This window comes from Bombyx mori, chromosome 23 (assembly GCF_030269925.1).
Source record: "Bombyx mori chromosome 23, ASM3026992v2".
Classification (NCBI taxonomy): Eukaryota; Metazoa; Arthropoda; class Insecta; order Lepidoptera; family Bombycidae; genus Bombyx; species Bombyx mori.
Genome location: NC_085129.1, coordinates 1,894,461 through 1,906,870, shown reverse-complemented (window position 1 = coordinate 1,906,870; position 12,410 = coordinate 1,894,461). Strand labels below are relative to the sequence as shown.

At 42.5% G+C, this 12,410-nt stretch overlaps 1 protein-coding gene across 1 annotated transcript in view; it reads left to right on the top strand.

Annotated features, from left to right (window-relative positions):
* LOC101745469 (serum response factor homolog) overlaps window positions 1-12,410 on the top strand; it is a 310,721-nt gene that overhangs the window by 293,931 nt on the left and 4,380 nt on the right. The window contains exons 3-5 of the mRNA XM_038019190.2: window positions 6,404-6,534; window positions 7,218-7,462; window positions 8,072-8,235. Coding sequence (XP_037875118.1) covers window positions 6,404-6,534; window positions 7,218-7,462; window positions 8,072-8,226 — 531 coding nt within the window. The 3' untranslated portion in view covers window positions 8,227-8,235. The remainder of the gene's footprint in view (window positions 1-6,403; window positions 6,535-7,217; window positions 7,463-8,071; window positions 8,236-12,410) is intronic.

The window sequence follows — 12,410 nt, the reverse complement described above, 5'->3', positions numbered from 1 at the left end:
AATCCGACCACACAATTTGCACTTATTAATTTTATAACACTGTTTTTTTTTTTCATCCACTAGTACGGTCTTCAAGTACATCTTTATATTCGACTAGCTATTCCCGTCCGCTTCGCTGGGCATTTAAAATTAACATTATTATTTCTCACCCCCACAAAGATACTCATCATTAACGCCCCCGCAACTGGTGTAGGGAGTCCAACGCTCATATAAATATTAGCCTATCCATTAAGTACATGTATTTTCTACATGGATACAAAGTTTCAAGTCAATCGGATGCATGGTTCAGTAGTTATAACGGAACATCCATTCAAACCACTGTAGATTTATATATTAGTATAGATTTACGATCGAAAAATCCCAATTAGTCAAAATACATGTGGTTACCAAAAACCGAAAGACAAATATTATTTGCAGTACAAAAACTTTAGGCAGCACTTCGATTGCAGGTAGTGACCCGATTAGTTCGTGCCAGACGTTCTATATCCAGGATGATGGGGTGGAATGGGGATGGAAATTGGGCTTGACTTAAATCTACTCTTAATAGTTACTATTCAGACTCGCCAATTCAAAAAGTCAAGGAATTGAATCTGAATTTATTAGCTTAATCAAAGTACCTAGATCTATAGAAAATATTTGAGAAAAAAAAATCACGCTGAGTTTGTTTCGCCGGTTCTTCTCAGGACTGTGTCTTTTTGTGGAACCGGTGGTAGAGTTAACATTTTTATTTATATTTTGACATTCAACAAGTGTGTTATGCTGATATCTAAGTTGAAATAAATGATTTTGAATTTGAATCTATATTGTGTTAGGTATCATCTAGTAGCACCGGAGCGCTACATCCGCGTCACTTCTCTGGTGTAAATGGGTGCATAATAAGCGGCCATTCAAAATCAAACCGATGCATTCCGGCTCCGTTTATAATAGGAATTCTTCAGTATACACGTGTTGGACCGGCCGTACGTATGTAGCGACATTTGTATGGGGGTGCGTTGAATAATGATTTACAATGTGTTTGAATTTGCAAATAAACGAAACGTGATAACTCGCACCTCGAAAAATTTCACATATATTTTATCGTGGTTTTGATTTTCCGAAAATGATAACTCTCGTCCCTTCAACAGAGTAACGAATCTATATATTAATACGTGAAGCAAAAACTTTGTATCCCTTTTTACGAAAATTGCGCGGACGGAGGAGTATGAAATTTTACACACTTATAGAGAATATACAGAAGAAGTGCACAATGCTAATATTTTTTTAAAATAATGTATAAAAGATACATTAAATCAATAAAGAAAACATTACACACACTACATACCATGTATTTGACGCACACACGCATGCATACTATTTATTGTCAAACTTTTGTTCTTGGCGTCTGTTGTCAAATTGAGAATAGATTAAATATTGTTTGTCTTTGTTAATTTTTTTTTTATAGTGTAGTCTTGGCGAAATTTGTCATTATAGAAGTATAAAATACAATCATAATAGTGTACAAACTTACAATTCCAATTAATTATAGTCCAATTTCGACTACCGCGGGACCTCTAGTAGTAATTATTGCAGAAACTGCTCTTAACGACCATGTTTGAAACTTATTTGAAGGTAGATTGTTTTCTACAATACAACAATTGATACGCAACAAACTATATATTTGTACTTAAATCTAATATTAGACAAAAAGTGCTCTTTGAAAGGTTAACAGAAAAAATTAAGGCAACATGAATTAGATACACAATAAACAAAAGTCCGCTGTAGCTTTTTCAGAATTTCTGTAGATAAAAATGGTTGCTTGAAAGAGATCGCTTTTAGTGACAAGACTGCCCATTGTACAATTATATCTGCCTGTTTACTATTTTTCAATGTTATTTGTTTTTTGGTGTGCATTAAAGTATATCCTGTCTCTCTCTCTCTCTTTCTCACAAGATGTACCTTTCTTTGCATCAATTTCTTCCATTTCCCTTATTTAAATACCCACAAATCACTAATACATTACCTTTCAGGGCGATAACCACGGCGTAAAATATAGTTTACGTTTTGTCCCTAACTGTATAGAATTTATTACACCGTATTGTGCGAGATCGTGAATGGTTTTGTTAAGGCCAAACATGCTTGATAATGTTGACCAGAGATACGTCCAACTCAATAGAGGCACTTCCGTTTTTGTTTTAATCTGTTCGCCATTCAATTTGTTAATTTGTTTTCCCCTGGGATTTTTTTTAATCAACAAGAATAAAATGAATGGGCAGATTTTACTATGGACTTACTTTAATTAAAACTTTAATACTTTTACGGTTTCATCCAGTAATTTCTTGGTAACCACGAAATCTGTAAAGTAATCGAGACTTCAGAAATAATAGAATGAAAAAAAAAATTGGGCTTGACATCAAACCGTAATAGATAGTTTTAGAGTTAACTTTTACGCGATCGAGAACGTTAGAACTCGCATTAAGCACACAGGTCCAATGACGTCACAATATTAGTAACATCGTTCCTGAAGTCGAAAGCTCGTATTGTAAAACTAATATCGTAACCTGTTTTTTTATCCTACCTAATAGTTGGTAGCCTAAGGGGCTACTCCAACAACACACGGTCTGGCAGGTCTAGATCCTGCAAGACCAGCGCTTTGCTGAATCTACCACCGGATCAGAAAAGCGACCCGTTGAGAAGAATATACGGAAAATAACGGTTATCCGACCCACTGCGTCTAACATCCATGAAAGTCGAAATCGCTTAAAAGCATATTTCAACAAGAATAGAGATATAATACGTAAAATGAGCAACTTTGTTGCCGGTAATGAATTGCAACAAGCATTGTGACGTCACAAGACAGACAAATCCAATGAACCGAACGGACGCAACTATTGTTGAGTCACTTACCGTGAATAGTAATAACTGCAGAGTAATAATAATAGTAATAGTAATAGAGCCCTTTATTCGGAAAACAGATATACAATTAAGTTTCTTATATTACTGCACTTATACTGATATATGTATATATAATAATATGTATTTTAGAAAATTAAAATTGGTGTATTTGGTTGTTGTTTACTCTCTGTAAGTCCGTTTGCCAGTTGGCAAAGGCCTCCTCTAACCTACTCCATTCTGATCTCTCTCTGGCTACTCTACTCCATGTTATGCCCGCAACCTGCCTGATATCATCGTCCCATCTTTTTTGTTGCCTGTAGAGGCAGGCAAAAAAAATAGCTGCAGAGTAGGATAATATAAAATTTCAACAACCGAATATGCCGCACAGTTGATAGGAACTTAAACATTGAACTGGTTACACTTAGAAACTCAGTGAAATAATTAGCCTGTGGCGGACGGACATAATACAATACAAGATATTTGAGAGATGCCTGAATCTCGCTCATGACATTTTCAACATAAGCTTGCATATATACAAGCTCCGAACAACAACATTCGGACCGTCGGTCTACCGAGCAATGTCACCCGCTCGGTGGAAGATCTTCCTTTCGTCGTATACCCACAAGCCTAAAAAGCGTTAATGACGTCATTATTGCGCCATTTTGAGAAGGCAGCACAACATTAGAACCCTCTCATCGTAGCCGCTGGAAATTACATACCCGACCCAGTAGACCGAATGGTAAACCGTCGACGTCGCCCAAAGCACGTCATTACGGATCCTCCTGATCCATTAACGGTGCTTTTAGGCACCACAAGCACCGGTCACCGTCCTCGTCGAACCCGTCGCTTGCGACGAAGGGCTCGACGAGCTAACTAACCCATAGACACAGCCCACTAAGTTTCTCGCCGGATCTTCTCAGTGGGTCGCGTTTCCGATCCGGTGGTAGATTCTGCGAAGTACTGCTCTTGCTAGGGTCAGTGTTAGCAACTCTCCGGTTGAGCCCCGCGAGCTCACCTACAAACGTTAGGGCGAAGCTGAAATAGCCTCTCAAGGCTATCAGCATAGGTAGGATAACAAAACGACGTCATTATTTACAAAATACATTACTAGATATATATCTGATTTATTCTGTAGTAACTATTAGTAAGTTTAAATCCGTCTTACATTCTTGCCATTATCCAATAAGGATCCCAAGCCTGTCAGTGTGCTAAGCACGAGTTTTTTAACTTCTCGATGGAGTTGGAGCAGCGCCCCGAGCGGCAAAAATGGGAAGCTTTTCCAAGTCCATACAAATTTGAGTTAACTTTTACGCGATCGAGAAGTTAAAAAACTCGCACTAAGCAAGTAGACTAAGCAATAAAAAAACTTTCTTGTAAACTCACCGTCAACAATTTATCACGCGAGAAGATATAATTTTCACTCAAGTATGCTATTAAATTTTTACAAAATATAATATTTCGTTCATAAAACACAATAACGATTTCAGAGAAAAACTTCGTGTACAATTAACAATGAAATTTATTAATAATTTAACATCGTTTAATTTGCTAACGGTACATTATCAGATGTATAGAAGAAAGCCGAATGCGTTAAACGGTAGTTAGTTAAGCACAATTATTATTATTTAATGCGGCCTGCGAATAAAGGGTACGCCCACACGCGAACCATAAAATCAAAGTTAGCTTAACATAGATATTCTGTATCTCAGTAATTACTAAAAATGTAATCCATAGACAATACCGTTGTCATTAGATTAACTACTATTACATACATTGTCTTATTAAAGTATCGAAATGTTATAGCATATGTATATTTCTACAATAATTTAAACAATGAATAAGTTATATGGGAATACACAATGGATAACTAAATACTGGTTTGGATGAAAAATAATATTTACACGTTAAATATCATGTAGGTCACCAGTGCCCTATGTGGCGCACTGAAGTAATTATTTCGATCTTCTTACTAAGGCGCTGGACTATCTAATATACTCTGGGAAAGACTAATGCGAAAATACTGGAGGATGAGTCTATTTCTAAGTACCTAAAAGACTAAAACATACATTAAAAAACAAAAGAAGACAAAGTTTAGGCAATACAGGCGCTTAGTAACAGAAATCGACATAATTACTTCTATGCGCCGCGTAGGGCACCCGTGACCTACACTGCAGTCAACGTGTTAACTGACAAAGAAAAAGCATATACCACTTTTTTCAACAGTACAAGTAGGTACTAAATTAATTAATGAAGGAATAGAGAATTGCCTTTATATAAATATAAAAGGCATATCCACAAATGTCCATCATGACCAACGAGAGCGCCGTAGTATCGGCTGCGCCATCGCAGTATCATCCCCTGTACGTATTTATTGGTGATTGTAATGGTTGATGTACTTTCGAAATTGTATTGTTTTCGTATCAGCAGCTATCTATCGAATGGATCTGGTCAAAACCTGAATTTGCCAACTAGATTCAAGAATTCTTACATACAATTCAGTTTGGTATAACGAACTAATATTTTTTGGGGTTTGACCCTCTATAACATCAGGCTATTCTTTCAAAGTGGAAGACGTTCTAGATTTCAAGTATCCCCTTAGAAAAAGTACAGTCAGCTGCAGAATTGCATGAATACTTTAATAAAAATAAACTAGATTGCAATATTTATCAGATAACCTTTATACAATGCTTCTAATCGAAATAATAATGTGTACAAAAATGTTTCATAACAAATTCTCACAATAAAATAATATTCCCAGGAATTAGTAGCACCGTATTAATAACAGATGGCGTTAGTATGCGATTATTCACTGTAATTATCCATGCAGATTTGCATGCTACTGTATCGTTCACACACCAAAAATAATAATATAAAAGTTATGGTAATAATGTCAAAAATTACGCAAATAAGCTTCTTATCGCTTAAAATGGTCACCCCAGTAAACCTATTGAATTTTTCATTATATTACCAATTCATTATATTAAATATTTAATTTGAAAATTCTTAGGTTTTGTTTATTTATTTGCTGGTAAGTTAAGTAGGAAACGTCCTGTGTATTTTATCTACTAAGCTTAAAACGATGCGAAAAGCTTCTCGGTTTTAAGGACACCTGTGCTCGCAAAGAGCTTTCTGTGCTCGCGGAGAGCTTTCCGAAAAGTAATGTTGCCTGTTTTATATTACGGTGAATCCGGTTTGAACGCAAAACGTGTGTTTTTCGATAAATTTCGTGCGGTTTTTGATTTGTAGTGGTGTTTTATGATTTTTATCTGAAATTTATTTTCCTAATCAATCACTCACACAACAAACAATTTAAATTATTTTGATTTGTTCATTTTCAAATTGCTAAAACCTAAGCGTAGACTACAAAAATACTCGTCAGTAAAAAATAATTACTAACAATGAAATTTAATGCGGAAATATGAATTTTCCCAGAGCTATTAGTTAGTATAGTAGAGTTATTAGTATAGTTGTTACAGTTATATTATATTTATAATATAGTATAGCAGTAGTTATAGTATATTTGTTATTGTAGGACGAGCCAACATCTTCAGGCGACAGCGGAGACGAGAGCGGAAGCGAACCCGAATCTCCGAGTGAAAAATTAATTCAACACGTCAGAAACGACTGGACCAACAATGAACATCACGACAAGGATTCGAAAAGGTTCTCTCAAATTCGCCATTTTAATTGCTTTAAATAAAAACTCACAGAGTCCTTAATGAAGATATGAAAAAATGCAGACCTAATATTTTTAATGTATGCAAAAGAAAAATAGCTTTTAAATATGAAAAATATGTAATTTCAACTACAAATTTATTTCTAAAAATGTTTATTATCTTTGTTTAGAAAACACTTCAAAGTACTATATAATAATAAAACCGATATTTAAATTCCGAAATTAAAATTTAACGTACCTCTATGTATTTATTTTACTTATTCCGTAACTAATTTTGCAGTGTTTGCCCAATATATATAAATGGTGGAGATCGCCCAACGATTAAATTAGACCATAATCACTGATGCCTGAAGACATATATTTATATAGATACTTATTTTTGTTTGGTCATTAACATTTTTCTTGTCAAAGTGAGAAAAAACTTTTTATTGATATCACAAAATCTCGTAAATAACTAACTTCTCAAAAGAATGTCGGTTGGTAAATTGAGGAGAAAAGGGACACAACTGCTGTATCTTCGCTTATTATTTAAAACATATCTGTAACTAATTATCTTTACATCACCGGTATTCATTTTGAAATAGAGATCTCCAACTAAACGCCATCACGAAGATCAACAAACATCAGCTGTAAGTCATAATCTATTAAATTTCATTTGCATCCTATCCAGGGATTCACACGCGGAACCATTAGCATCGACCTCAACAAGCCACGAAGCAGACAGCAGCAAATCTAGCCAAATACCTATGCCGAAACTACTGCCGAAACTAGATCTGCCGGGGGGAGCGATGCTCTACCATTCCGGAGTTCTAGCTGGACTGGACGGGCTTGGCAATAATCTTGGATTAGGGAATCTGGCCATGACCTATCCGCATAGTTTCATATTAGGACTGGCTAACCAAGGACAGGAAGGAGGTAAGTTGCTACCAAACATTCTAGCAAACATGCATTCATATTTGTAAATAAGTTAGAATGTCGTACATAGGAAGATACTCTTCTTATCACCATGAGAATCACGATGAGACGCCGCCCCCCACCTTGAGACACGCCGTTGAATATTATTTATTGGTAGCTAAATGTCTGAATTTATCACTGACACTTTCAGCGCTCATAATAGAAAGTATTATTGATTCACAGCCAAAAAGTAGCGTATTAGCCTAAAATACCACCGGTGCATCGCTCAACACGAATGCACCGGACGTCTTATCCTTTAGGCCACGACGATTTGGATAAAGCACGTTTTTACTGGTGGTAGGACCTCTTGTGAATCCGCACGGGTAGGTACAACCACCCTACCTATTTCTGCTGTGAAGCAGTAATGCGTTTCGGTCTGAAGGGTGGAGCAGCCGTTGTAACTGAGACCTTAGAACTTATATCTCAAGGTAGGTAGCGGGATTTACATTGTAGATGTCTGTGGGCTCCATTAACCACTTAACAGCAGGCGGGCTGTGAGCTCATCCACCCATCTAAGCAATAAAAAAAAGCTAATAAAAGCAGTAAAAAAATATAAGTTGTATTTTCCAGCGGCAACGTCATCGACCCAACCACAATTCATCACCATACCGCTCTCAATGGCCATGGCAGCTGCAGCCCAAGGATCCGCTTCTAATGGTTGTCCGGTCAGCGCCTCCAGTGACGACAGCAGTGAACTCCAGGATTTGAGCACCGGGAGGAAGTGACAGTTGAAGGTACTTACACTGATGACAGTTTGATAACATTTTCCCACAGACACAGCCCACTGAGTTTTTCGCCGGATCTTCGCAGTGGTTCGCGTTTCCGATCCGGTGGTAGATTCTGCGAAGCACTGCTCTTGATATCTGGTCAGTGTTAGCATCATTCTGGTTTGAGCCCCGTGAGCTCATTTACTACGCGTCCTTTATTTTTATAATTAAAGGTCCGTATTTATTATTTTGACATCAACAATTCGATGATTTTAATCGAACTTCAATTATGTTTACACCATTCAAATTTTCTCAAGAAGTTTTATTTTCAAGATATTTTTTCCAAATTTTAAACTTTAAATGGCTCACTTGTAAAGTTAGACTTAAAACAAACAGCCTTTTACCCCTTGATTTAAAACTGAAATCATAATTAAAATACATTAAAAAAAGAAAATATGTGTAGGTTTTCACGCATCTGCAATGCTGAGGATGTCGATCTGTGAAATGATTTTTTTTTTTTTTTTTTTTTTCCTACCTAAGCTGATAGCCCTAGCGGCTATTTCAGCGTAACCCTAACTTTAGTAGGTGAGCTCACGGGGCTCAAACCTGACGATGTTGCTAACACGAACCCTAGCAAGAGTCGTGCTTCGCAGAATCTACCACCGGATCGGAAACGCGACCCACTGAGAAGATCCGGCGAGAAACTCAGTGGGCTGTGTCTGAGAGTTAATTTACTCGTCGAGCCCTTCGTCGCAAGCGACGGGTTCGACGAGAACGGTGACCGGTGCTTGAAGTACCTAAAAGCACCGTTAGTGGATCGGGAGGATCCGAGATGACGTGTTTTGGGCGACGTCGACTGCTTTCCATTCTGTCCGCAGGATCGGGAATGTAGTTACCGGCGGCCACGATGAGAGGGTTCTCGTGTCGTGCCGCTTTATCGAAGTGGCGCATGGACGCCGACTGAAGATACTTACTGATGGACTCTAAGTCCAGGTCGTCATGGAGGTCGACGTTCCTGACGAACCACGGGGCTCCGACGGCTATCCTGCAAAAACGGGATTGAATGATTTGAAAGGATTTTAAGTGTATGCGGGCCGCGTGAGCGAACACTACACTTGCATAGGTCATGACGGGGCGTATGCAAGTTTTGTAGAGTGTCACCTTATTTCTAAGGGACATTTTACTTCGCCTACATATCATCGGGTAGAGACGTCCTAGAATGAAGGCGGCACGGTCGCGTACCGTCTTGATGTGGGGGCGGAATGTCATCCTACTGTCGAGGGTGACGCCTAAATATTTGACCTTCGGGGCCCAAGGTATGGGCTGGTCGAACATCGTGATTGGGCGAACGGCGGGGGCGGGGGTGTTGACGCGCCTAGTCGGGAGAGGGATGCTCGGCGTGGTGTTCGGAGGGCGACCCCTTTTGAAGAGCACCGCTGTGCTTTTCGTGGGGTTAATGTCGATGCGCCACTTCCGGAACCACTGTCCCATGGTGGTAGCTGCGGTCTGAAGTCGTCGATGAAGCAACGCCTTCTTCCTACACGAGTAGTAGATGGCGGTGTCATCGGCGAAGAGCGCCAGATGGGTCTCCGGAGACCGGGGTATATCGTTGATATACAAACTGAATAGTAACGGGGAGAGGGCGGAGCCTTGCGGGACTCCGGCTGTGACGTGACGGGGCCGGGAGCGCGTTCCCTCGACTCGATATCGGAACGAACGGTTCGACAAGTAGTCTCGTATGATGAGCACGAGCCTGTCTGGCACTCCCATGTTATACAGTTTGTATATCAAACCGTTGTGCCAGACTTTGTCGAACGCCTTCGCTATATCGAAGAAGAGGGCTCCTGTCGGAATGGGTTTCCGCCTGTTCAGCCCTAGTAAGATGTGCTCCGTGAGGCGGTGCACTTGATGGACGCACGAGTGTCTGGCGCGGAATCCAAACTCCTCGTCTATCAGAATTTTGTTCGCGGATACGAAGTCCCAGAGGCGTTTACGAAGGAGCCGTTCGTATAGTTTGCCTATCGCCGGGAGGAGACTGATGGGGCGGTAACTCGCGGTTTCGTTCTTCGGTTTGCCCGGCTTGTGTATGCCGATAACGTCCGCTTCTTTCCACGCCGCGGGAAAGATGCAGTTCGTCATAGCAGCATTTAATATGGTGGCCAACATCGTTATCAGTTGGGCTGGTAACAGTTTAAGCGCGCGGTTGCGGATGCCGTCGGAGCCGGGAGCTTTCCGTGGTTGTAGGCTATCGATCGCCTCCTTGACCTCGGAAGTGGTAATGGGGGGTAACGCGTCCGAGGGCGGCAGGGAAGCTCTGCGCTCGACCTCCCTGTCGACGAACTCGGTGTGTTCGGGGTCCGCGTGTTGAGTGCTGGTGGTGCACTGCTCTTGCAGTGCATCGGCCAGCAACTCTGCCTTGTCATCGTCATCGTAAGCCGGTGATTGGCCTGAGGGGCGTACGAGAGGCGGCATAGTGGCTATAGTTTCGGACTTGAGGGTCCTAGCTAGTTGCCAGTATGCTTGGTGAGTGGGCGCGAGTTCTTCTAAATAACTATCCCAGTTTTCGTTTCGGGCGTCGCTTAAGCGGGATTTGACCTCCCGCTGTAAGCGACGCATCCGAGTCCGGTTTGAATCCGTGGGATATCGATCGTAGGCCCGGATTGCCGCGTTTCTGATTCTAACGAGGTCCCTAAGATCGGGGGAAAGTCTGATGCGGTGGAAGCAGTCCTCCACATCGACTTGTTTTGAAGATCTTATGATCGCCGTCGAGACGTGATCAGTGAAGATGTTTATGGATTCGACGGTATCCTCGGGGGATGGAGTTGAATCCGGGCCGCAAGGGAGGATTGGTGGAGCGGTGTCAGCTAAGCACGTGCCCAGCTTCTTCCAATCCACCATGGTCCTCGTATCTGGTTCGCGGTTGAGTGGGCGACCGAGCTGCATGACGACAGGTCGGTGGTCTGAGTCGAGTTCTGACATTGTCTCGATGGAGCGTAAGCGCAGAGTTACGTTCCTCAGCAGTGCCAGATCTATTGTGCTCGGACGACGCGCGGCGTTGTACGGATAGTACGTGGGGGTCGGGGGGTTGAATATTTCGAATGTGAGGTCGTCTATGAACGCGTCGAGACGCCTACCGTTCACATTCGTGCGATGGCAGTTCCACCTAGTGTGGTGGCAATTTAAATCGCCTGCCAGGATGACCGCGTCCCCCATACCGAACAGTGTCTCGAGGTCACTGCTCAGGAGGGGTTTGTCAGGGGGGAGATAAACGGATGCGATGACGATCGGCTGGTGTCCCGTCAGCGCGATGCGGCACACTGACGCCTCGATATGTAAGAGCGAGGGAGTATCGAGAGGGACGCAGTGCAGGGCCCTCCTATAGTAAATGACAGTCCCGCCCTTGCGGGCGGAGAGTCTGTCATTCCTAACCATGACGTAATTCGCGACTTTGGGGTCGCGACGCGAGGGCTTTAGGAAGGTCTCCTGCACCAGAAGGATGTCGATGAGATTGTCACGGAGAAACTCATATACTTGATCGCGCTGACGCGCGAGTCCGTTAGCATTATAAAATGCTAACTTTAAGGAGCGCGGTTTCTCCCTACCGTTGTTGGCCATTGATTACCGGTAATCAAGCCAGCGTACGCTGGACGGACTCGATGACGTCCATATGGTCGAACGTCGCGTATAGGCGGTCATCGGCCGTGACCGCCCTGCGCATGGCGTCGGCGAACGAGCGCATGCGATCTATATTTATCGCGGCGATATAATCACGCACGATTGAAAAGTCGTTAACGGCTGGCCGGGCGGGGCCGGGGCGAGGCGCGGGACCGGGCGCGGGGGCGGGGCGCGGCGCGAGCAGGGGCTGGGGTGCCGGTGGTTTCCCTGCCAGCGTGAGCGGCAGCGGTTTTGCCCACGCGGAGACGGTGGGCACCGGTGCCGGCACGAAGGCAGGCTTCGGCGCACGGGGCGCCGAAGTCTTTGGGCCGACGGTTTTTGGAGGCGCGTTGGCCAGACGCTTCCGCGGGGCCTTGGGGCATCCGCGGTAGTTGGCTGTGTGGCCCTGCTTCTGGCAGAGCACACAGCTCGGAGGTTCGGTCGCGGTCTCTTTGACCCGCGAACAGTCGGCTGTCGCGTGGTCACCGAGGCACTTTACGCACCGCGGACGCGCGTGGCAGTTGCGCGCGGAGTGGCCGTAAAGCTGG